Below are 26900 nucleotides of genomic sequence, written 5' to 3'. Positions count from 1 at the left end.
AATGAACCGTATGTCACCTGCAGCCTTGTGTGGCCGCAAACGTGTTGGATTACGCTTTTTAACCAACGGCAGTTTTTACCGTGTCAGAGATTAATTTGTTAAATTCCCAGGAAATTATGCAAGTGTTTGATTCAATTGTAGATCATTTGTCTTATTTTCTGCAGCATCCGTATTTTATATTACTGGCTATAATATAAATGGGATTAACATACCAGACACATTATAATAATAATAACCTTTATTTGTACAGCACTTTTCATAAACAGCATGAAACCCAAAGTGCTTTACATTAAGAAGACCATCGAATAATAATAAAGGAAACAAGCTAAATGCATTCATCACTGTTTCATTCTTCGCTCATCAATTTAGACTTGGGCTGATAACCATCGTTCCTCGGCGAATGATTTATCTTGAGTCGTGATGCCAGTGGAGATTTAAGAGTCTCTGAGGTTTTGTGGCCAAATCAGCGACGGTGCCCCCATGAGAATGTCAATTTTCTTGCTCGTGCCGCCAGGGCCGACCCGAGTGACTGGGAAAGTGTCCCCCGTCACGCACGCCGCCTTTTATTGTTTTGTCCTGTTCAATAAGGACCTCTAAATATCGAAAAAAGTGTGAAACGGCTGAGGGGACACCTTGGAGCTTCCTGGAGTGTGCCTGGGCCCGATTCCAAAGAAGGAAAGTAGCTGCCCCACCTGAAAGCCTCCGTGAAACACACACTATTGGCTCATGTTTGTCGCAGGCGTTGGGGAATGGTTTATGGAGATTTATGGAAATATGAGAACATTGCCTGCGGTTCGAGCCCCGCTTCCTGTGTGTTATGCTAATGGAGTCGACTCACTGGAGAGAACACGGTGTCACGCTGTGTAACGCAAACACTCACATGACGTTAGACAAACACACGGTGACTTCGTTATGTTAAACAAAGAGAGACAGACAGTGTCTGTCTGGAACTGTTTGTGGTCAGTTGATCCTCAACACAACGTGACATTCCTATTGGTGGAGGACCCAGAGTCCTTATATAGATGATAAAATGCTGATTATAATATAATATTTAAAATATATTATATGCTTAATTTTATCATATATGTATGTTTTTATTATGGATCTTTTTTGTTTTTCTATATTTTTGCTTTTTTCTGATTATATTTATTTAAGTTTTTTCCAACTTAATTTTCCATTTTGCACCTTAATATATACATTTCATATTTAAAATATTATGTTATATGTATTTTATCATATATATATATTTTAATAATACAATTATAAAAATATATTTATTTATTTATTATGGATGTTTTTCCCATATTTTTTCTGTGTTTTTGCTTTTATCAGATTATATTACTTCATGTTTTTTCCAACCTTAATTTTCCATTTTGAACCCAGCTGTATTATATAACACTACATATATCCTAATATTAAAATAGTATCTTATATTTTTTTAAAACGTCACATTTTAAATACATCCAAGACGTTATTTCAAGTAAATAATTATATTCAGAATTATTGCGGAGAATCCTTATAATAACTTCGCAGCACGTGCACCGACGGGAGGCTGCGCGCGCGGGCGACCGTGACGTCGCATGGCGGCGCGGCCTGGGGGTCGCTCGCGGATCTCGCGAGAAGGGAGGGGCCGACCATCCTACGTCACGAGGCCCGGCGGACCTTGCGCGCCGCCGCAAACTGTGCGCGGCCCCGCCACCGGCCAGCCGCTCTCCGCTCTGTGCTTTTTTTTTTTTTTTTTTTTTTTTTTTTTTTTTTTTTTTAAATATACATCAATTTATAAAGTTTGGGCTTTTTTATTTATTTTTTATTTTTTCTCTCGGCTTTTCCCTCGTTACCGACAAGGGAAGGGAACGAACGAGCAAACGAGCAGAAGGAAGGAGGAGAAGAAAGAAAAGAAGAAGGGATGAAAACGAGTCACCGGACGGAGCGAGACTTTCACCGACTGAGATTCGCCGCCAGGCCCCGGAGTAGTGCTGCCTTTTCCGGCCGGAAAAGTTTCCAGCGACCGCTGAAATTCGGGAAAACCGGAATAACACTTCGAGAAAAGCTTTATTAAGGCCACGAATAAGGTGGGACACTGTGTGTGTGTGTGTGTGTGTGTGTGTGTGTGTGTGTGTGTGTGTGTGTGTGTGTGTGTGTGTGTGTGTGTGTGTGTGTGTGTGTGTGTGTGTGTGTGTGTGTGTGTGTGTGTGTGAGGGGAACAGCAGCGCCCCCACCCAAACTTTCTGTACAGAACCGGATCCGCTGTTTTTCCGTCTGTCTGACGTTTCTTACCGGTCGGTCTGTCTGTCTGTCTGTCTAAATGTTCATCTGTATGTATACCTGTTCATCTGTATGTATACCTGTTTATATGCCTGTCTACGTGTTTATGTATGTCTCTATGTCCGTTTGGCTCTCTGTCTACTTGTTTATGTCTGTCTGTCTGTCTGTCTGCCTGTATGTCTGCCTGTATGTCTACCTGTTTATATGTATATCTATATGTTTGTCTAGCTGACTAACAGTATGTATATCTATAGGTCTGTCTGTCGATCTACCTGTTTATATGTCTGTCTGTCTGTGTTTATATGTATATCTATATGTCTGTCTGTCTACTTGTTTATATCTATATCAACGTCTGTCTACCTGTCTGTCTACCGGTTTATATGTATATCTATATGTCCGTCTACCTGATTATACAGTATGTATGTCTGTCTGTCTGTCTACCTGTTTATATGTTTATGTATATGTCTGTCTGTTTACCTGTTTATTTATGTCCGTCGGTCTGTCTACCTGTTTATATGTATGTCTGTCTGTCTGTCTACCTGTTTATGTCTTTCTATCTACCTGTTTATCTGTATGTCTGTCTGTCTGTGTGTATGTCTACCCGATTATACAGTATGTATATCAGTCTACCTGTTTATGTTTACCTATATGTCTGTCTGTCTCACTGTTTATATGTTTATCTCTGTCTGTCTGTCTACATGATTATATGTATATCTATGTCTATATGTCTGTCTACCTGTCTGTCTACTTTTATTTATATATATATAATTGATGTCTGTTTGTCTTTCTTCACTAAAATCTTTCACACAGACAGTGAATGGGATTGTATGATAATGCAGTGGACAATACACTCAGATTAGGGGCGTGTGTGTGTGTTGAGACAACTTGCTGAGAATATATTTTTTTAATTGGCACAAAACTGTTTGTCTGTCTGTTTGTCTGTCTGTCTGTCTATTTGTCTATCTGTCTAATTTGTGGTAATGTTGAGCAGTTTTTGTTTTATTACTTAGGAATCAAACTACACACACACACACACAGCTTGTTATAATCACATGTTTGCTGTCATCTCACCTAATAACATTACACTAAAAATACACGCGCACACACACACACACACACATTACTGGCATGCCTCCCAAAAGAACGAGAGGGAGAGAGAGAGAGGGCGAGAGAGAGACAGAGATGCAGACAGAGAGACCTGGGTGTAAATGTGTGTGTGTGTGTGTGTGTGTGTGTGTGTGTGTGTGTGTGTGTGTGTGTGTGTGTGTGTGTGTGTGTGTGTGTGTGTGTGTGTGTGTGTGTGTGTGTGTGTGTGTGTGTGTGTGGACAGCTGTATGTTATGCTATGCTAACCATTCATTATGACATTCCACTGAAATGTCTCACTACCTGCTCTCCTATTGGCTAGTGGTCTCTCGGCTTTACACTGTTTCCGACCGTCGGATCCCCCCTTCATCGCCTCCTGGTGGTTGCCACGGGTGGTTCAGCCGTCCGGATTTCAGGTCGTGGAATTGGAAATTAAAAAAAAAAAAGTTTTTTTTCTCGACTCCAGGTAAATCATCGAGAAATCGGTTCAGAAATGTTAACGTTATCGTGCTTTTTATCTGAATAAAAGCGCAGCTCCCCCACATGCTTGTGTTTGCTTGTCCCCTCCATTGTGGCGGCGAGGTTGACTTAGGATCATTTTGGTTTTTAAACTGGACGCAACCGATGTTGGATCAGATCAGTTCCAGCTCCATCAAATAATGACATCAAGGTTGGGTGTCTCCGTATCCATCAATAAATGTATTATTACAGAATCATGTGTCTCCAGTATTTGATCGTTTTTTTAATTTTAATTTATTTTTCAAGTCGATGTAGGTTTTAGAGGGGGAAAAAAAACAGGATGCACGGCTGGTATTTAGAAAGTAAATTAAAACTAACAGCCGGATTAAAAAAAAAAAAAAGAGTTCAGAATCGCTGGAATCAAAGCTGAGCGCCACAGGTGTAGGGATGCAAATTGACAAAGGAATTCCTTCATCGATCATTGCTAACCCCAAAAAACAATCGTAGATTCATCGATAACACAAAAGCCAATGACGTCACCAGGGGGCGGCGCCGCGGCAGCGTTTCTGCTCACTTCATTTGACTTTTCCAAAATGGAAAAGCGGGTTCGCCCACGCACGGTTATTCACGACCCGTCTTTGCGCGAATCAGATACTTTAACTTATTGGAGTCATCGCCATAGCAACGCATGGTATCTCTTGTTTGGTTGCGCCGTCTTTCCTCTCGAAGCCTCCGTCTTCTTCTGCTACTACTTCCCGGCCGGGTATTTATTTTCTCGAAACACCCCAAAGACTCAGATTGATGCAATAACAACGAGGACGCAGATTGTTCAGTTCGTATCGATAAGACAAAAGTCTCATTCGATTCAATTCTTATTTGCGATTGATCAATAGTCGATTAACTGCCAACATCCCTAAACGGGGGTATCGCTGAACCTGGATTCAAACCGCTTTTGGACTCAATCCAGGTTGGAGCAACCCACCGCTATATGTTGACGTCAAGGTGCACCTTCCTCACGCCTCTGACATCACTTCCTGTTTGCAGTGGGCGAGAGCGGGTTGGCCGAGGGCGGTCGTCTGGAAACGGGGTCAAAGTTCAAGTCAATTTGGTCCCAAGCGCTCGCTCGCTCGCTCTCTCTCTCTCTCTCTCTCTCTCTCTCTCTCTCTCTATGTATCTTATGTATCTCTCTCAGTACTTTCTCATTTTACTGTCTAAACATAAGGTGGTTATGCTAATGGTGGCTTAAAACTAGCTTGGCCTGTAAAACAACTGTGTGTGTGTGTGTGTGTGTGTGTGTGTGTGTGTGTGTGTGTGTGTGTGTGTGTGTGTGTGTGTGTGTGTGTGTGTGTGTGTGTGTGTGTGTGTGTGTGTGTGTGTGTGTGTGGAATGCCTGTGCTGTGATGTAAGACATTCTGCGCTTAACTTTCTGGAATGCTGGTTGCTCACCTAGCGACACACACACACACACGCGCACACACAACCGTGTTGCAGTGTTTTATGGCTAACCTGTGAGCCACATTGAGTCAGTTGAGAGAACTTTTTTTTTTAAATGTCTTTACTTATTTCATGTTCGTTTGGTGAAATGGAAACATCTTCTTTTTGCATTTTTTTAAATTCTCTTTTGTTTTTGTCCTTTATCTTTTTGAAACCTTTCTGCTTATTATGGTCGGCGCTGGGAAAGCGCTGTGACGGCATTGGCACACCGAAAACCTCTCTGTTGGAAAGAAGTGATGATAATCATAAAATAACAATAAAAATAATAATAAAGTAATCACACCAAAAAGGCAAAGTCGCAGAAGAACTTTGGTCCCTGTTGAAAGCGCAGTTTCAAGAAAATTGAAACCAATCGTGTCCAATCCTGCTTTAACAGAGTTTTATATAGAAAAAGAGAATCTACGATGAAATTTTGGATAAATATTATAAAGTTATAATTCAGTGTGAGTCAGTCGTGGAGAGTTTAACTGGATTCTGTAACATTCACCAACAGAATGTATGAAAACATTTCCTGTGCATCTGGATTTGAACCACTGTTCTTTTTAAAGGTGTGTGTGTGTGTGTGTGTGTGTGTGTGTGTGTGTGTGTGTGTGTGTGTGTGTGTGTGTGTGTGTGTGTGTGTGTGTGTGTGTGTGTGTGTGTGTGTGTGTGTGTGTGTGTAAGTATTTTATTGTGGGGCTGTTGAAGCCCAAATTATAGACTCTCTCTCTCAATTCAAATGTGCTTTATGGGCGTGACAAGCAAAGCATAACAAGACAACAATTATGATGTGACCCAACATATAGGAAAATACATTAAGACATTAATGAAATAAATGAATAAAAAATAACAATAGTAATGACACGTTCATCCATTTCCAGTCACCATGCTCAAATACTCTGCAGTGTAGTACTGTCTGTTTAGGGCCAAATAGCATTGGAGCTTATTTGGTTTTTCGTCGTTTCTTTCCAATGTCTTCCGCAAGCTGGACTTTTTGTTGATTGCTCATTTGGTTGGTTCAAATTCTTTGAAGGATGATGTCACTGTCCTGACGCTGCCTGGTGCTGGTCTGCGAGGGGGTCTGGTAGTCTGTGCGGCCTCAGGACCAGCTGACCGAGGGGTCCGATAGGGGGTCGCTCGTTTCGAGGTATTTCCGCAATTGAATGGGTTTTTTTTTTGTTTCCTAAATATGAATTATTAGTGGGTATTTGGCCTTAATTGTGCCCTGCGTGCGTTTGGGGTTTTCCTCTGGACACGGAGGACGCTCTTACAGAATTCTGCGCTCAGAGATTTTATTGGGTGTTTGTGCCATTTTCCACCATCTTGGTTTGAAGGCAGACCCCACACTTCACTGACATATAGTGCAAAAGGTCAATAACTGATTGGAATATTTTGAGCCAGGTTGGGGGTGTCAGTGTGAACTAACTTTTTGAGGCACAGAAGGCCCTTCTGGCTTCCTCTTTCGGTTCATTTATGGCCAAATTAAGAGTTCCAGTGGAAGTGATCTTCAGCCCCAGGTATGTGTGGTTGTCAGGTTGTCGGATTTGATCTGTTCCGAGGGTGAAGTTGTACTGGGTTCCCTGACATCTTGGCCCTCTTTGGAATATCATCACTTTGTTTTGGATTTTGGGGGGGGCACTGCTAAGGGCCCTGCTAAGGGCCCGGCTCTGGCAGAACTGTTCGAGTGTTTGTGTGTGTGTGTGTGTGTGTGTGTGTGTGTGTGTGTGTGTGTGTGTGTGTGTGTGTGTGTGTGTGTGTGTGTGTGTGTGTGTGTGTGTGTGTGTGTGTGTGTGTGTGTGTCTCTCTCCACGTTTAAAAAAAATATATATAAAAATTACGACGGTTGTTCATTAATTTATATACAATTTAACTTCAGTGCATTATCTAAATGTTCCAGGTTGTTCGATGCTTCTTGGAAGAAGGGAACATGGGCTTAGATATTGAAGGTCTGGTCGGGTGTCAAAAGTCACTTCGTACAAATCATATCAAAACCAAATATTGAAGTGAATACTTGGAACCTAATACTGATGAACAGTGAAAATCCGTGCTCTATGAACATTTTGATTGTTCAGGGGAACCTTTAGAAAACGGAGCCAAGGCAACAGAAAATGTTTTACCGTCCGGTTACTTATGGTCAGTGCTGTGTGACAACTTAGCAAACCCAAGAGACTGTTGTACGGCGAGTGAAACAAACATGGCATCTATTATGAACTATGGATAACTGTCTTTAATTTGAATGTAAACTGAATACGTGACTGGATTCAAGTTGTTAGCTTTAATTGACTAACTTTATTAGCTTTTTTTGGCGAGGAAAGAATAGTTTTCATACACACACAATACAGTAGGTGGCAGTATGCACCTGCATTTGGTTTGCAATCCCGCAATAAGCTAAAAATCTCCAATAAGCAAGAAATGCATCGTGGGTAAATTGTGCTCTGAAGTGACCGTGGGATGGATGTGCACTTCGGATCTGTTTCACTTAGCAGTTTCACTTAGCAGTCCGCTTGAGAAGTGCACTTTGTCGCCCTCTACGAGTTGGAGTAGGGCTACACGATGTGGCCAAAAATGTCTACGCAATGTTTTTTCACGTTGATTGATGTCGATAACTATCACAATATATTTTGACAAATAATAATGATTCCCAATTTACAGTTTTAAGTGTATTCTCATGGCTTTAGGTTGAACACCAAATAGATCAAATAAATATGTAAACAAAAAATGAGACAAGTAAATAAGTTTATAATATATAAATAAATATTATAGGCATTAAATAGATGCTGTGTGATTGGCTGTTCCTGTCACATGGTTGTTTTTCTGCTCTGTACGATTGGCTTGTTTGTGTCACATGGTTGTTTCTCTGCTGTACGATTGGCTTGCTGTTGTCGCATGGTTGTTTCTCTGCTGTACGATTGGCTTGTTCGTGTCACAGGGTTGTTTCTCTGCTGTACGATTGGCTTGTTTGTGTTGTGTCTTTGAAGGTAGAGGAAAACAGACTCCGTATCAAACCGTATCAAAAATAAATCTCATACACTTATCATCGTTATCGTGGAAGATTGTATCGTGAAGATTGTATCGAGAAGACAAATGTATGAGTGTCTGTGTATTGCCGATGGCTTTGATGTCTCAATCACGCCTCCTCCCCTTGGCCCTTGTGTAGGGGAGTCGGCGAAGCCACGATGGCGGGAGCTTCGGTCAAAGTGGCGGTTCGAGTCCGACCCTTCAACTCCAGGGAAACGAGCCGCGATGCCAAGTGCATCATCCAGATGCAAGGAAATACTACCTGTAAGTACAGACTGAAGTAGTACCCAGTACCTGTAAGTACACACTGAAGTAGTACCAGTAAGTACACACTCAACACACACAGTAGAACTATATGTTAATACAGAGTACACACAAATACTACCTGTACAGTTCGAGTACACACCTACCTTTTTTATTTATTTATTTATTAATATTCATTGGAAGTGTTATAAGTATAATACTATTAAGTCCCATACTAATACTCGTGTTGTATTGGTATTAATTTAATTCTTGATACAGTATATATGATTATAATTAAGGTATATAGTTGTATTGCAATAGAGAGGTTAGGGCTACTATAGATAATGCATGTAGTGTAATGTGAGGACATTGTAATGTGGACATGTAGTGTAATGTGAGGACATTGTAATGTGGACATGTAGTGTAATAAGAGGACGTTCTAATGTGGACATGTGGTGTAATAAGAGGACGTTGTAATGTGGACATGTAGTGAAATAAGAGGACACTGTAATGAGGACATGTAGTGTAATAAGAGGACGTTTTAATGTGGACATGTAATAAGAGGATGTTGTAATTGGGACATGTAGTGTAATAAGAGGACGTTGTTATGTGGACATGTAGTGAAATAAGAGGACATTGTAATGAGGACATGTAGTGTAATAAGAGGACGTTGTAATGTGGACATGTAATAAGAGGACGTTGTAATTGGGACATGTAGTGTAATAAGAGGACGTTGTAATGTGGACATGTAGTGAAATAAGAGGACATTGTAATGAGGACATGTAGTGTAATAAGAGGACGTTGTAATATGGACATGTAGTGTAATAAGAGGACGTTGTAATGTGGACATGTAGTGTAATAAGAGGACATTGTGATGAGGACCTGTGCTGCAATATGAGGACACGTGGTGCAATATGAGGACACGTGGTGCAATATGAGGACACGTGCTGCAATATGTGGACACGTGGTGCAATATGAGGACATGTGGTGCAATTTGAGGACATGTGGTGCAGTCTAAGGACATGTGGTGCAGTCTAAGGACATGTGGTGCAGTCTGAGGACGTGTGGTGCAGTCTGAGGACGTGTGGTGCAGTCTGAGGACATGTGGTGCAGTCTGAGGACGTGTGGTGCAGTCTCAGGACATTATTACTTGTGTGTCCTCAGGTATCTCCAGCCCAAAGCAGCCAAACGATGCAGCCAAGAACTTCACCTTCGACTATTCGTACTGGTCACACACAACGGTGGGACACGCACTCACACAACCACACAAGTGTTAATGCTGTGTTGATGGACTTTCTAATTTTAGTGTGTGTGTGTGTGTGTGTGTGTGTGTGTGTGTGTGTGTGTGTGTGTGTGTGTGTGTGTGTGTTTGTGTGTGTGTGTGTGTGTGTGTGTGTGTGTGTGTGTGTAGGCTGCAGATCCCAGCTTTGTGTCCCAGCATCAGGTTTATAAAGACATTGGAGAAGAAATGTTGCTGCACGCCTTTGAAGGTAAACACACAGTACATTCACTCGCTACATGTAGTGCAATGACGTCATGATGATGTCACTACATGGTAATGATGATGTCACCATCATAACATGATAAAGTAATGACAATGTCACCGTGATGGTATTACGAAATGATGTCGTCACCATGAGGACATCACCACAATGACGTCACGATGATGTCACCGTGACGTCATGATGATGTCACCATGATGGGAGGATGATGTCTTCATAATACAACGATGTCATAATACTGGTTTACAGGTTACAATGTGTGCATTCTGGCCTACGGCCAGACGGGAGCAGGAAAGAGCTTCACCATGATGGGCAAACAGGAAGCTGGGCAGGAGGGCATCATCCCACAGGTAACACACACACACACACACACACACACACACACACACACACACACACACACACACACACACACACACACACACACACACACACACACACACACAGTAAAGACAACACCAAGTGTAAACAAACTACACTCACAGAATATTTGACTTTCTGACCAGATGTGTGAGGATTTATTTCAACGGACAGAAGAGAACACGGACCCTGATCTGCACTACTCTGTGGAGGTAAACACATGCAGAGAAACGTACAATAGAATAATAATAATAACGGAAAAAATAAACGGGGAAAAAATTGCCCGTAAAGTTATTTGTTAATCACTTAAATTTAATTATTACCAATTAATTGCCATTATTGTTTTATTGTTGTTTTTGTTTTTGTATTATTGTCTTTTCTCAGGTGTCCTACATGGAGATCTACTGTGAGCGCGTGCGGGATTTGCTGAACCCGAAGTCTCGCGGGACTTTGCGGGTGCGGGAACACCCGATCCTGGGGCCGTATGTGGAGGACCTCTCCAAACTGGCAGTGACCGGTTTCAGCGACATCCAGGACCTGATGGACGCCGGCAACAAGGCCCGGTACGCCCCTTGTATTGATCCCTGATCGGTTAATTGATTGATTGATTAGCACTGATAATCCTGATGATATTTATTCTTTAATAATACTCATCATATTGACGAGGATGTCTTGATTAGGGCTGATCATGACTGGTATTGATTTGGGCTCATCGGGAGAGGTATTGATTAGGGCTGATCATGACATGTATGAGGGTTGATCAGGACTTGTACTGTTTAGGGCTGGTCTGGACAGGTATTTCATTAGGTTTGATCGGGACTGGTATTGATTAGGGTTGATCAGGACACATATTAATCTGTGTGTGTGTGTGTGTGTGTGTGTGTGTGTGTGTGTGTGTGTGTGTTCAGGACCGTTGCTGCAACCAACATGAACGAGACATCGTCCAGGTCACACGCTGTCTTCACCATAGTTTTCACACAGAGAAGAAGAGACCAGATGACGAGTCTGGAGACAGAAAAGGTACGAGTGGAGTACGAGTGTGTGTGTGTGTGTGTGTGTGTGTGTGTGTGTGTGTGTGTGTGTGTGCGTGTGCGTGCCCGCGTGTGCACGCGCGTGTATTTAGCGTGTAAACTGTCTCTACAGGTCAGTAAGATCAGTCTGGTGGACTTGGCTGGTAGCGAGCGAGCCGACTCATCTGGTGCCAAAGGCCTCAGGTTAAAGGTGAGCTCACTTCCTGTGATGATGTCACCACTTGAGCACAGCTACTCCCTGGCACCTCGCCAGCCCGTCTACCCAACTGCCGTAAAATCTCCATGTAGAACAGAGTATCACTCTGTGTGAAGTTTAGAAATGCATCAGGAAATGGGTCCTCACTAATCAGGTTTACTCGGACCTCACGTGTGTGTGTGTGTGTGTGTGTGTGTGTGTGTGTGTGTGTGTGTGTGTGTGTGTGTGTGTGTGCGTGTGTGTGCGCGTGCGTGCGTGTGTCCAGGAAGGGGCGAACATCAACAAGTCGCTCACCACGCTGGGGAAGGTGATATCAGCTCTGGCTGAGATGGTAAGTCCAGAACCCAGAAAACTGTAACACCTCCCTAAAAGGACTGAACAGGACCCCCGCGTATTACTGCCTGCAGCTATATTTTATTACCGTTATTATGTCTATTGTTTTTCCAGTGATAATGTCCCTCCCCTCTCACAGCAGGCCAGTAAAAAGAGGAAGAGTGAGTTCATTCCGTACAGAGACTCTGTGCTGACCTGGTTACTGAAGGAAAACCTGGGTGAGATTAAAATCAAATGATTCAAAGCCGACGCCTGTTTACGGTGTCACTATAAAACCCTTTGGCGTTGTTGCTACGGGGTTGGCACGCCTCATACCCGCTGCTAAAATGCAATCACGTCAATTGTTTCCATGCTAAGACGCGAAAAGAAGAATACTAGCTGTTTGATAAAATTCGAACTATCCGCCCGTCTGTCTGTCTGTCCGTCCGTCCATGAAATCCATCGACATGAGCGTTTGATTTCAAACTTCAAATACACAAGCAGGTTTGCAATTCTCCCCGTATTGTTGTGGGTCATATTGTTCCGGCACGGTTGCCATATTGGGGCCAGATCAAGATCCGCCGGTAAACAAATGCGGTCAGCGTGCGCCGCATCCCCCAACGCGCGCTGCACCCTCCCACCTGGCACTAGGGCTGCAGGAATGAAATTCCAATAGGATTATTTGTATAATTATTATAATAGTTATTATATAATGATGATATATAATTATTATAATAATTAATAATTATGTACCAAATTTGAGCATTACAATTTTGAATATGTTCGAATGTTAAAAATAGTAAAGTGTACAAATTTGAATGGGATTATCGAGAGAATATCTGCAGCCCTACTTGGCACCAGCGGAACTACACCTTTACAATATGGCGGACACGCAGACGCACAAACTTGAGAGTTGACGACCGAGCCGGTCACAGGTAGTACACACAGGTAGTACACACAGGTAGTACACACAGGTAATACACACAGGAAGTAATTTGCCTTTTACCGCAAGCCGTCCCCACCTGGCAAAAATACCACCCGTTTTTCTCCGCTTATGTCGCTGATCAACTTAAAAGTAGTGTAATAAGTAACTCACTGTTGGTTATTCTAGAGTGTGGTTTTTATGGAGCTCTTTACCGTTGAGGTGCGTTGTTTAATTACTAATATTTCCTAATGTTGCGCTGTGTTTTCAGGAGGAAACTCTCGAACCGCCATGATTGCCGCTCTGAGTCCTGCTGACATCAGCTATGAAGAAACACTGAGCACCCTGAGGTTTATATCCTGCTGTATCAGTCTATCTCTCATTTATCTACTGTCATTGATCTATTTAATCGTGTGTGTATGTTTGTGTGTGTGTGTGTGTGTGTATGTTTGTGTGTGTGTGTGTGTGCGTGCGTGCGTGTGTGCGTGCGTGTGCCAGGTATGCGGACCGCGCAAAACAGATCCGCTGCAACGCTGTGATCAACGAGGACCCAAACGCCAAACTGATCCGAGAGCTGAAGCAGGAAGTGACGCGTCTGAGGGAACTGCTGTTTGCGCAGGGCCTGCAGGACCTGCTGGCCAGCGGTGTGTACTTATCAACACACACTGACATGGGTGGCTGGTGAAGAAGATGAGAAAATAAGTTCAAAATAAAAATCCTTATTTAACCCTCCACAGCTGCACACCAATACACGCTCACACCACTAATACAAACTGATACACAGGGACTGCAGGACACGCTGGGGCGCGGTACGCACTCATACACACTAGGGCTGCAGGAGCGAAATTTTAATAGAATTTGAATATTTAAAAAATTATATATTTTATATATATATATATATATATATTTTTTTTTTTTCTTTAAATAATTAATTGATTATTCGTCCGCGTCGGCAGAGACGCTTGAGCCCACCGGCGCTCTCCTCCGGCGTTTCACTGTGTGTACAAGGGAGAGTGCGCCTTTGACCAGAATGTCCAGTAATTGCACAGACGTGGTGACGAAAGTGGGAGATGAACCTGACCGTCACCAACAGAACGTGCTCTAGGGGGTTCCCAACCGCCGGCTCGCGGACCGCGCAGGGCCCCTGTGCCGGGCCGCCGGACCATCCGCGATCAGCTCCGTAGCGGAGCAGCAGTAGGAAACGGAGTAAATAAAATACCTGCAGAGTTTTTATTTGCTGTGTTTGGAGGAAAGGCCGCTCTGAACGGAGCTGCGGAACCGTGTGTTATGCTTCCCCAATTTGAGCATTAAAAATTCTAATATATTAGAATAAAAAAAAATAAATAAAGCATACAAATTGGGATGTGATTTTGGAGGAATATCTTCAGCCCTAATACACACTGATACACACTAATGCTAGGGTTGTCAAACGATATAAATTATTTTTTCATCAAACATTACTGAACAGCGTGAATTAAGTGTTTTTCTCTCTTCTGCTCTCCCTCTCTCTCTCGCCCTCTCTCTCTCTCCCCCCCCTATCTCTCTAGAAGTGAACGCCACCGCTGCCGCTATCGAAGGCGTTTCTTCTTCCCCAACATCACAGCTGTCAATCGCAGCCACAGCCAATGGCATCGCTGCGAGCCCCACCTCCCCAGGTATCTCCGCCCCCGAAGGAAGCGCCGCCGTGGATCGCGGGCGCGTGGCGGAGGAGGGACAGGAAGGGGAGGAGGAGCCTGTCGCTACGGAAACCGAAACCATCAGTACCGAGGAAGCTGCCGAAAGACTGCTGGTGAGAGAGTTAATTTTTTATCATGATATGATATTATGTTATGTGTTATATTGTCTATCATAATTTTAAAATGTTTAAAATTAATGCGTGTGTGTGTGTGTGTGTGTGTGTGTGTGTGTGTTAGCAAACAGAGAAGATCATCGCTGAGTTGAATGAAACTTGGGAAGAGAAGTTGAGGAAGACAGAATCCATCAGACTGGAGAGGTAAACCCATCCTTAATAATAATAATAATAATAATAATAATAATAATAATAATAACAATAATGAGTAATCTATGAGTCATTTCCTAAATAATCTCTCTCTCTCTCTCTCTCTCTCTCTCTCTCTCTGCCTGGGTCTCTTGCCCAGAGAGGCTCTTCTCGCTGAAATGGGAGTTTCCATCAAAGAAGACGGAGGAACTCTGGGCGTCTTTTCCCCTAAAGGAGTAAATACCTGTCTATCCGTCTGCCTGTCTGCCTACTTTGAAACAGAACGCATCCCGACCGTTAAATATATTCCTTGTGTATTTCTGAACTTGTTGTGATACCTGATATGTTTATCATATTATATTATATTGTTGTGGCAGATCCCCCTGCCACACGCCACCCGAGTGGTGTTTTCAGGGCCCTCCGGCAGAGACACGATGGGGTTGAAACAAACCAGTTTTATTAGAGGGGGGCTGGGTGGAACAAGCCCGGAGCAGATGCACAGCATGTCACGACAAGGGCTCCTCTCCTGTGTGTGGGGATGGGGGCTTTTACCTGTCGCTCATAAGATCCACGGCCCAACTGCCTAGAGCCAGGACAGGTGTGGCTGCTCAAAACACACCATCCCCACACCACAATTAAACTATATTGTGGCAGTTTCTCCAGCCACGTGCCACCCAAGTGGCGTTTTCAGGGACCTCCGGCACAGAGACAGAGACCCCAACGGCACAGGAGTTGTAAAAAACAGTTTACTGTAGAGAGTGGGCTAGCTGGAATTAGCCAGGAGCAGATAGACATGTCATGACACGGGCTCCTCTGCTGAGTGAGTGTGGGGGTTTTACCTGCTGGTTGTCAGACCAACCAACGGGCAACGGGTATGCAGCCACACTGATCCCAATCACCTGGATCCAGGTCAAGTGTGGCTGTTCAAACCACACCATTCCCACACCACACATATATTCTAGTATATTGTTATATGATATGATACTATATTAAATTACATTACTATATTATATGACATTATATAATATAGTATATTTTATGATATTAATATTATGATATGTGTGCAGACCCCCCACCTGGTTAATCTGAACGAAGATCCCCTGATGTCTGAGTGTCTGCTCTACTACATCAAGGAAGGAGTCACCAGGTGTGTGTGTGTGTGTGTGTGTGTGTGTGTGTGTGTGTGTGTGTGTGTGTGTGTGTGTGTGTGTGTGTGTGTGTGTGTGTGTGTGTGTGTGTGTGTGTGTGTGTGTGTGTGTGTGTGTGGAAAAAAATGTTAAGCTCCATTGAAATACAAATCAAAAAGTTAATCAATAGTTCTGTCGGTCTCCCTGCCTGTCTCTCCTTGCCGGTCTCTCTCTCCCGGTGTCCATGTCTCTCTCGCTCTCTCTCTGTCTCCCTGTCTCTATCTCTCTGTCTCCCTGCCCGTCTCTATCTCTGTCTCTCTCTCTGCCTGTCTCTCTTTTCCTGTCTCCCTGCCTGTCTGTCTCTCTGTCTCTCTCTCTGCTTGTCTTTCTTTCCCTGTCTCCCTGCCTGGCTGTCTCTCAGGGTTGGACAGCAGGATGTGGACGTGAAACTGTCTGGTCAGTTCATTAAGGAGATTCACTGCGTATTCGTCAGCGAGACCAACGAGCAAGGAGAGGGTGAGACAAGCTGTCTGTCTGATTACCTGTCTGACTGACTGCCGGTCTGTCTGACTGCCTGTCTGTCTAACTGCCTCTCTGACTGACTACCTGTCTGTTTGACTGTCTTTGTCTCACTGCCTGTCTGCCTGTCTAACTTCATGTCTGTCTAACTGCCTGTCTTTCTGTCTAACTACGTGTCTGTATTACTACCTGTCTGTCTGCATGTCTACCTGTCTGTCCCTCTTTTTCTCTCTTAAAGCTTGCCAGGAAATCACTCAGGTATTGTTTCCATAACAACGCTTTGTTGTGTTAGTGTTTCCGTAACACTAACACAATGTAACACTGAGTCAATGTAACACTGAGTCAATGTAACACTGAGTCAAAGTAACACTGAGTCAAAGTAACACTGAGTCAAAGTAACACTGAGTCAAAGTAGCACTGAGTCAAAGTAACACTAACTCAAAGTAACAAACACAAAGCAACACTGACACAATGTAACACTGACACAAAGTAACTGACTCAAGGCAACAAACACAAAATAACACTGACACAAAATAACACTGACACAGAGTAACACTGACTCAAAGTAACACTAACTCAAATAACTAACACAAAGCAACACTGACACAATGTAACACTGACACAATGATACACTGACAGAAAGTAACTGACTCAAGGCAACAAACACAAAATAACATTGACACAAAATAACACTGACACACAATAACACTAACTCAAATAACTAAGACAAAGCCACACTTCAACAAAGTAACAAACACAAAGTAACACTGACTCAAAGTAACTCTAACTCAAATAACTAACAAAAGGTAATATTGACTCGAAGTAACGCTGACTCGAAGTAACGCTGACTCGAAGTAACGCTGACTCGAAGTAACGCTGACTCGAAGTAACGCTGACTCGAAGTAACGCTGACTCGACGTAACGTTGACTCGACGTAACACTGACTCGACGTAACGTTGACTCGACGTAACGTTGACTCGACGTAACGCTGACTCGACGTAACGCTGACTCGACGTAACGCTGACTCGACGTAACGCTGACTCAAAGTAACGCTGACTCAAAGTAACGCTGACTCAAAGTAACGCTGACTCAAAGTAACACTAACACATAGTAATTCTTATTTAGTAAAAAGTGGGATACAAATAAATAATAAATATCTATTCTAATAAATTTCCAAACTCTCTCTCTCTCTCTCTCTCTGTCTTTCTCTCTGTCTCTCTTCATCTCTAGTTGTTGTTACTTTGGAGCCGTTAGTCGGAGCAGAGACCTACGTTAACGGGAAACAGATCACTGACCCTCTGGTCCTCAAACAAGGTGAGACCCCCGTCTGCTACTGGTCCCACTGGGAGCTGCCCAGGACAACCCCAGTCTTACCATTGTTGTGTGTGTGTGTGTGTGTGTGTGTGTGTGTGTGTCCCAGGTAACCGCATTGTCATGGGGAAGAACCACGTGTTCAGGTTCACGCACCCCGAACAGGCACGCCTGGAGCGGGAGCGAAGCGTGACCTCCGACCTCCAGGGGGAGCTGGAAGACTGGAGCTTCGCCCAAAAGGAGCTGCTGGAGAAGCAGGGAATCGACATCAAGCTGGAGATGGAGAAGAGGTGAGGGTGGAACTGGAACCAGTAGCAAAGTGGTCTGAAGTTAGCGACTGGTTAGCTACGAGCTGACAACGGACATATTGCTTCATTGATGGCGATCAATGAATGCGCCGAGTGCACCGCACGTCCCCTGCTGGTCCCTGTGTTTTTATTTAAGATCTATTTGTTTTCGTTATTTTATATTCGTATGAAAGGAACATTCTCAACCCAAGGGACGTTCCGTCTTGGATCAGGACAGTAGATTGTGTAATGGAGAGAGAGCGATCTCCGGTCTGCCCTGTGTCCCGGCTGTTCCCCTCATCCCTGAACCCAAAAAATAATGCGAGTGCCGAGGAAAGAGGAAGAAAGGGTGTGTTTTTATTTTAGGCGGAGAAGAGATTAGATCCGATCCAGATGGAGGTTTGATTTGAAATTCAAAGAGAAGACTTTTGGTTTGGTTTCAGATGTAAAGGCCTGGTTCCCTCTGCAGTTGTCGCCGCCGAGTTCTTGTTTAGTTCTTATGGAGCATCCCGCCGACGGTGTTCTGGGAGATGTTCTCCGGCGGTTCCTCCGTCTTTTGTTCTCACGTCTTTTGAAGTTGACCTCCAGCCTCACTGACTGAAGCGTTGAAGAGTTTTGACCCGCGTTTTGATCCATGTATTATAAATGCATTAATAAATGTATTTCTAAATATGTTGAGGAATGCATTGATAAGTGTCTTCACTGTTAAAGCACGTTATTGAGGGATGTTTTTTCAAATATATTAGATGGATGTATTGATATTTATAAGGAAGGATGTATTGAAAAGTGTTTGAAGAGACGTCTTGATTGATGAATGTATTGATATTGATTCATTGATCAGGTTACAGGACATGGAGAGTCAGTACCGCAGAGAGAAGGAAGAAGCAGACCTGCTGCTGGAACAACACAGACTGGTACTGTGTGTGTGTGTGTGTGTGTGTGTGTGTGTGTGTGTGTGTGTGTGTGTGTGTGTGTGTGTGTGTGTGTGTGTGTGATTGGTGTTTCTATGATTGTACAGAAGCATATAATGTGTGTGTGTGTGTGTGTGTGTGTGTGTGTGTGTGTGTAGTACGCAGACAGTGACAGTGGGGATGATTCCGACAAACGTTCGTGTGAGGAAAGTTGGAGGCTGATCTCTGCCCTGCGAGAGAAACTACCGGCTAATAATGTAGGTACACGTACACACAGACAGTACATATACAGTCCACACATAATAATAATAATAATAATAATAATAATGAATAATAAATAAAATATTTATTTATTTATATATAGATAATAATTTGAGATAATTTTAGCCCTAAAAACCGCAGATAATAAAAAGACAATAACAAGCAATAACAATAGGGATCCGGCCCTGCAGGAATCCTCGGTTTCAGTTAGAATGTATTTTAAGTCGCAAATAAACGGGAGATATTAAAACTTATGAAGTATTTGAACATGGAAAACACTCAAGATAAAAAATATATATGTTTAGAATAATACTTTTGCTGCAGACCCCTTGCAATTCCCAAGGGGGCCCCTCTGGGGCCGCGAACCGCCGTTTGGGAACCCCTTGGATATGAAGTCTGTGTAACATGAATCCTTTCATATTCAGAAGTTTATTACGATTCGATTCTTGGTTAAAGAGTTCTTGCACTTTGAAAACTGTTGTGTATCTCCCGTGTACTTCCTGTGTACTCCCTCTGCACTTTGTGTGTCCTTCCCGTACACTTTGTGTGTACTTACTGTGTAATTCCCATGCCCTTTGTGTGTCCTCCCCGTGCACTTTGTGTGTACTTCCTGTGTACTTACTGTGTACTTCCCGTGCACTTTGTGTGTCCTTCCCGTGCACTTTGTGTACTTACTGTGTACTTCCCGTGCACCTTATGTGTACTTCCCGTGCACTTTGTGTGTACCTCGTATGCACTTCCCGTGCACTTTGTGTGTCCTCCCCGTGCACTTTGTGTGTAATTACTGTGTACTTCCCGTGCACTTTGTGTGTACTTCCCGTGCACTTTGTGTGTACCTCCCGTGCACTTTGTGTGTACTTACTGTGTGCTTCCGATGCACTTTGTGTGTAGTTCCTTTGCACTTTGTGTGTACTTACCGTGTACTTCCTGTGCACTTTGTGTGTCCTTCCCGTGCACTCTGTGTGAGCAGGTGCAGTCCATCGTGAAGCGCTGCGGCCTCCCCAGCAGCGGGAAGCGCCGCGAGCCGCTCAGAGTTTACCAGATCCCACAGCGACGCAGGATCAGCAAGGACCCCAAAAGTGTCACCGTGCAGGACCTCCGCATGCAGGCCGTCAAGGAGATCTGCTACGAGGTGCGCGCACACACACATACACACACACACATACACACACACACACACACACACACACACATATATTTAAATCTACAATACGACCCGTTGGTATCCACGGAGACCTATAGGAGCAGGAAGTAGAGAGGTTCACATGGGCCTCCTTGGGCGGCGTAGGACATCCCATAATAGGCGTCCCTTGGATCTGGCCGAGTGTGTGAATGTAAAATGTAGTCGTAGTGGAGTCAACTGGAGTCAGTTCAGCACAGACTCGAGTGATGTTACCACGGCAACCAGAGTGATGTTTGGGCAAATCTTTGCTCAGTTGGTGTTTCCTTTGGGGTGGGACAGGAAGCTAAAGAGGAGTGTTGCTAGCCAGGGAGCAAGGTGACAGGAAGTCGTGATGTGGCCATAAATAGGAAGTGGAAAACAACAGATGAAGCCCCATGGTGTTTAAGTCTTCTCTGCTGCCGCCTGCAGGTGGGGTTAGGGTTAATAACCTGCTCTCTGCTGCCCCAGGCAGGCGGTGTTAGGGTTAATAACCTGCTCTCTGCTCCAGGTGGTGTTAGGGTTAATAAACTGCTCTCTGCTGTCCCCTGCAGGTGGTGTTATGGTTAATAACCTGCTCTCTGCTGCAGGTGGTGTCATGGTTAATAAAATGCTCTCTGCTGCCCCAGGGAGGCGGTGTTAGGGTGAATGACCTGCTCTCTGCTGTCCCCTGCAAACAGTGTTAGGGTTAATGACCTGCTCTCTGCTGCAGGTGGTGTCATGGTTAATAAAATGCTCTCTGCTGCCCCCTGCAGGCGGTGTTAGGGTGAATGACCTGCCCCCTGCAGGTGGTGTTAGGGTGAATGACCTGCTCTCTGCTGCCCCCCTGCAGGCGGTGTTAGGGTGAATGACCTGCTCTCTGCTGCCCCCTGCAGGCGGTGTTAGGGTGAATGACCTGCTCTCTGCTGCCCCCCTGCAGGCGGTGTTAGGGTGAATGACCTGCTCTCTGCTGCCCCCTGCAGGCGGTGTTAGGGTGAATGACCTGCTCTCTGCTGCCCCTTGCAGGTGGCTCTGGGAGACTTCAGACACTCTCGTCAGGAGATCGAGGCGCTGTCCATTGTCAAGATGAAGGAGTTGTGTCGCATGTACTCCAAGAAGGACGGCAGTGAGAGGGAGAGCTGGCAGGCGGTGGCCCAGGAGGTGTGGGACACGGTGGGCATCGGGGAGGAGAGGAGCCCCCCAGACGAGGAGGGGGGAGAGGGCGGAGTCACCGAGGGGGGAGGAGGAGGCGGGGGAGGAGGAGGAGGAGGAGGAGGAGGTAGTGGAGTCTACGACCTGAAGGCCCACATCGACAAACTGACCGACATTTTACAGGTAGGTTGGCCGTTTATTTATTTGTTTGACTGTCTCTGTGGTTTGACTGTCTCTCTGCTTGACTGACTGTCTCGCTGACTGACCGCCCGTCTGTCTCTTTCTTTCAGGAAGTGAAGTTGCAGAATAATATGAAGGATGAAGAGATTAAAGCTTTAAGAGACAGAATGATAAAGATGGAGAGTGTAATTCCTGTACAGGTAAAGCGCGTGCACGCACGCACGCACACACACACACACACACACACACACACACACACACACACACACCTGAAGTAATCAGACCAATCGACTCATATTGTAGTTTTAAGATTTAAGGAAACACTATATTCAACTAAACATAAAGATTCAAGCAGAGAGCAAGAGCAGCAGAACAAGTCACGTAAGACACAAAATAAATAACAATAACACATATGTATACATCTATAACTAAATATTATATTATATTATAATATATTAATACATTTAATAAAATATTAATCCAATATCAAATAAATATCACAATCGAATATTGAATAAATATTCCAATAGAAGTAAAAAAGTTGAGGAAAGGGAAGCGGCCTGTTTCCTGTTGGCCCGCCCAGCTCTGATTGGCCGATCTGTCCGTCCCCAGGACGATGACCTCACCAGGGAAAAAGAGGGCGTGTCCCCAGAGGATGGAGAGGGTGGAGCCAGCGAGGAGGGCGGCGGCTTCCAGCCCGAGGTGCGGGTGAGCCGCCTGATGGAGGAGGACCCTGCCTTCCGCAGGGGGCGCCTCCGGTGGCTGAAGCAGGAACAGCAGCGAGTCCTGAACCTGCAGCAGCAGAACGTCACCAAGAGGCTGCGAGGGAACCCCGCCCAGGGTACTACACACAGTACTACACATTACTACACACACAATATTACATACGGTACTACACACACAATACTACATACCAGTACTACACACTGAATACTACACACAGAACTACACACACAATACTACACACAGTACTATACAGTACTACACACAGTGCTACACACACACAGTACTACACACAGTACTACCTAGTACAACACACAGTACTACTACAAATGGAATACTACACACAGTACTATACACACAATACTACACACAGTACTACACTCAGAAAACTACACACATAGTACTACATCCACGTACACAGTATACATATAGGACCACGTAGTCCACACATTGTTCACACATACAAACACACTTAGCAGGATGTCACCAAGAGGCTGCGTGCGAACCCCAAAAGTACACACCGAGTAATACACACATGGTACACGGGGATGGATGTATTGAATGACCCAGCGATTAACATATTGATCGACTAGTTGACCGGCTGATTGACTAAATCACTGTTTTTCAACGACTGTTTGCCCTCCCGCTCGCAGAGGTCACCAGGTGCATCGTGAACAAGCTTCAAATTCCACTTAAAATACATTAATAATGGAAACCAGTTCGAGACGACACAGCTGCACTAATACATCATATAATACACATATAATACACACTAATACATTGAATAATACACATATATACACACTAATACATCAAATATTACACATATGATACTAATACATCAAATAATACACATAATACACACTAATAAATCAAATAATACACATATAATACACACTAATACATCAAATAATACACTTAAAATACACACCAATACATCATATAATACACCTATAATACTAATACATCAAATAATACACATAATACACACTAATACATCAAATAATACACATAATACACACTAATACATCAAATAATACACACTAATACATCAAATAATACACATGTAATACACATAATACACACTAATACATCATATAATACACAGATAGCCAATCAGACAAGCTCACTGATTTATTTTTTGATTGACTAGCAGACTGATTGATTGATTGATTGATTGACTATCTGACTGATTTATTGATTGATTTATTGATTGATTGCAGGTCAGAAGGGCCCAGTGACCCCCATCCACCTCCCAGGCTCCGGTCGCTTCATCCCCCCCCAGGATTGTAAACTCAAGTTCCCCTTTAAGAGTAACCCCGCCCACCGGTTGTCGTGGGGACCAGCCAGCGCTGCCCTGCTAGGGGTGGAGTTTACAGAGTCGGGGGCCGTGGTCGACGAGGCCGAGGCCCCGGGCTTCCTCTCCATCAATTTCCAGGCCCCGCCCCCTCCTCGCATGCGCTCACCCAGCCCGCAGCGCGCCTGGCAACAGCGTAACCAGGGCAACCCGGGAAACTACCAGCATCACCAAGGCAGTGGCCAGAGGCGCTACCGACGCAACTCCTTCGACAGCTCCACCCATGGCAACGGTAACCTGGGAAACCCCGGCCCGCATCACAACAACAGCCCCTTCGTCAACAATGGCCCGTACCACGGCAACGTCTTCTACGGCAACAGCCCACCACCGCATCACCATAGCAACGGCAACCAGGGAGGCGGTCACCAGGGACGACCGAGATACAGGAGGGCGGAGGGAGGCGAGGCGACAGGCGGGAGGGGCTTCCACCACCACCCCCACCCCCACCCCTACTACTACAACAGCAACAACTCCCACAATGCACCATTCCAGCCTGGTCCCCAGGGGCCCTACCTGACCCCGCCCCCGCCCCGGATGAGACGGCAGCTCAGTGCCCCGGACCTGAAGAACAGCAAACAGGAAGCGCTTCTATGACCTGCCCCGCCCCCCTCCCTGTCCACCCCGCCCCTCTCCCTGTCCTCACACACGGAGGCTTCTGATTGGTGGACGAGTCAGACCACTGACCAGCCGCTGACCGGCTACATCGTATCTGCTACACCTTCGGTCAGTTACCGGTAACTACAGACACAGTCCAGGAGGTTCAGGAGTTAATCAGGCTTTGGAAGAGTGTGTGTGTGTGTGTGTGTGTGTGTGTGTGTGTGTGTGTGTGTGTCTCTGTTTGTGCGCGCGTGCGTGCGTTGGCGGTCGGATTGGATCGCCAACAGGCTTTGAGTGTAAACAACACTGGTATGCATGGTAACCATGGTGATTTTGTATACTGGGATTGTAGCATTTTTAGTTTTCCGTATCTTTTAAGTACTTGAGTTGGTTGTTTGTCGTTTCGGAGGCTTTTAGACAAACACATTTTTAAGCGTATGAGGATTTTATCGTCCCGGCAAGTCGGCGTTGGAAGGCGCGGCTGCCCCCTCTGAGGGGCTGGCGTGCCGGCCGGCGCGTTAGCGCGCGCCTCTGTGCGTTGGGATCACGGAGGTCGATGTGGGAAAGGTTGTGGAGTGTGTTCTGAGTGAGCTGGCGTCGGCCACTCGGCCCGCGCTTGCCAGCCGGTTGGCGGGGTGTTAGCCATGTCCGCTAGCGCCCGTGGCCGGCTAATCGCTACAAAACCAAAGAAGTTCTGCCTGTCGGCGCCCCCTGTGGCCGCATGCAGACAAGACGCTTGTGTACATAGAGGAGATATTCGACATTTTATTGGAGCTCGGCGGGTGGAGTGCGCTGGAACTCTACCTCTGTGGAAAGAGAGAGGAGGGATGGAGGGATGACCGGACAGACAGGACTTAAAAAACACACTCGCGTCGTCGACTTTGAATGGGTCCGACTGACGTGTGCGCGTGCGTGTGCGTGTGTGAAGGTAAAGTTTCACGGAAATTGAAGCGTAGGGAAGCGGTCGCCGCGGCTTCCTGCCGGGTGGCGTGACCAGGGCCCCGAGCATCATGGGAGATGAACCAACGCTCGGCCGGGGGATCATGGGAAATGTCGGGGGGTCGGAGGAAGTGTGGGAGGTGCGGCGAGAGGGAGCGAAACCCAATCCCCAACGGCGAGGGCAAGGAAGGGCGAGGCAGACGAGGAGCGAAGGTTGTGTGACCGCCTAAGTCATTGCAGATTTTAAAATGTTTTTGTTTGGGGTTTTTTTTTTTTTTCCCGATTGGCAGGAGAGAGGTTGCCTGGCAACACGAGCTCGTCCTGGAGTCGAGGATCGAATAAAGGACTGTGGGTAATAAGTGACCTTTGGCCTTTTCTGAAGACAAAAAAACTTCCTGCCTGCAGGGAGTTACCATGACAACATGGTAGTGATTCTCATTGGCTAGTCTACAGGCTAGCGAAAGGTGAGTTGGTTTGCTAGCAGAGAGGCTAGCAGGAAGTGAGTTGATTGGCGAGCGGAGAGGCTAGCAGGAAGTGAGTTCATGGCTAGCGGAAGCTAACAGGAAGTGCATAGCCAGACAATCTGGAGTTTTTTGTGCCGCTGGGGCTCATGAGAAATGCTGTTTTCTGATTCTGGTTTGGTTTTTAATGATTTATTTTGTATTTCCAGCTTGTGCCTTTGATTGGCTGATCTGAGTGTATTGATCTGCTTCCTGTATTTAACCTCTTACTTCCTTACTTTGTGATGTCATCATGGATATTAATATTTTTACAGTAAAACTATCGTTAATATTCTGCTCTGCTGTTTGTTTGGCTGCTATTGTCTTTACCATGCTTGTGTGTGTGTGTGTGTGTGTGTGTGTGTGTGTGTGTGTGCGTGTGTGTGTGTGTGTGTGTGTGTGTAGTAAACTCTTTATATTAATGTGGATTTTATTTTTCTGGCTTGTGATCATGTGATCTCATCTGAGTTTGGGGGTTTTGAAAAAGGGGGAGGGGCTCGGTGCCATGGCAACTGTTTTCCGATTGGCTTGCCCTCACAGCAGGCCACGCCCGCCCCTGTCCTCTGCACCAATCAGAACATCCAGGCTAATCTCCGTTAGCCTCAGCTCAACACGGTTGTTACCACAGGGACGCGGGAGAAGAGGGTTGCCGTGGCGACCGGTTGAAGGACCCTCTCCTGCCCGGCCACGCCCCCTTAAAAAGATGTCACCTGTTGGCTTGTTGACATGTTGTTTCGGGCTGTTCCTGGATGAAGCAATAAAACCTTTAAAACCAAGCGCTTCATGTGTCTCTGTAACCTTGGCAACCGGTTGTATCATCAGTATTATGGGAACATTGAACTGAATGAATCGTTTGGTTTCCAGTGAGAAAAGCTTTTCAATTGTATGTTATATTTGTGTCCTACTCAACCCGGGTCTGGTGCCTGAAATATTATTCACACACATATATATATATATATATATATATATATATATATATATACACACACACAGTATATTTGGGACACACTAAGTTTATCAGCACATTGTCAGACTTCCTGCGAGACGCAGCTGT

General features: G+C 45.0%; 1 protein-coding gene across 3 annotated transcripts; it reads left to right on the top strand.

Annotated features, from left to right (window-relative positions):
• Positions 1-1860: 1860 nt before the first annotated feature.
• On the top strand, positions 1861-26622 carry LOC307247570 (kinesin-like protein KIF1C). Of its 3 annotated transcripts, XM_080023741.1 has the most exons (28): positions 1861-2072; positions 3673-3816; positions 8440-8564; positions 9708-9784; positions 9955-10033; positions 10295-10395; positions 10552-10617; positions 10790-10968; positions 11314-11425; positions 11549-11626; positions 11898-11963; positions 12105-12183; positions 13138-13216; positions 13365-13510; positions 14414-14655; positions 14780-14859; positions 15005-15080; positions 15912-15991; positions 16393-16487; positions 17721-17804; positions 17911-18091; positions 18930-19002; positions 19158-19256; positions 20231-20392; positions 21425-21733; positions 21841-21930; positions 22343-22571; positions 23677-26622. In XM_080023741.1, the coding sequence occupies exons 3-28, from the start codon at positions 8459-8461 to the stop codon at positions 24402-24404; spliced, it is 3696 nt and encodes a 1231-aa protein (XP_079879867.1). In that variant the 5' UTR covers positions 1861-2072; positions 3673-3816; positions 8440-8458; the 3' UTR covers positions 24405-26622. The 3 variants fall into 3 exon arrangements, with proteins under 3 accessions (XP_079879867.1, XP_079879868.1, XP_079879869.1); XM_080023742.1 differs by lacking the exon at positions 3673-3816; XM_080023743.1 differs by lacking the exons at positions 1861-2072; positions 3673-3816 and adding an exon at positions 6336-6429.
• The last annotated feature ends 278 nt before the right edge of the window (positions 26623-26900 follow it).

This window comes from Zeus faber (genome assembly GCF_960531495.2).
Source record: "Zeus faber genome assembly, chromosome: 22".
Taxonomy (NCBI): Eukaryota; Metazoa; Chordata; class Actinopteri; order Zeiformes; family Zeidae; genus Zeus; species Zeus faber.
This window is presented reverse-complemented; position numbering and strand designations above follow the sequence as displayed.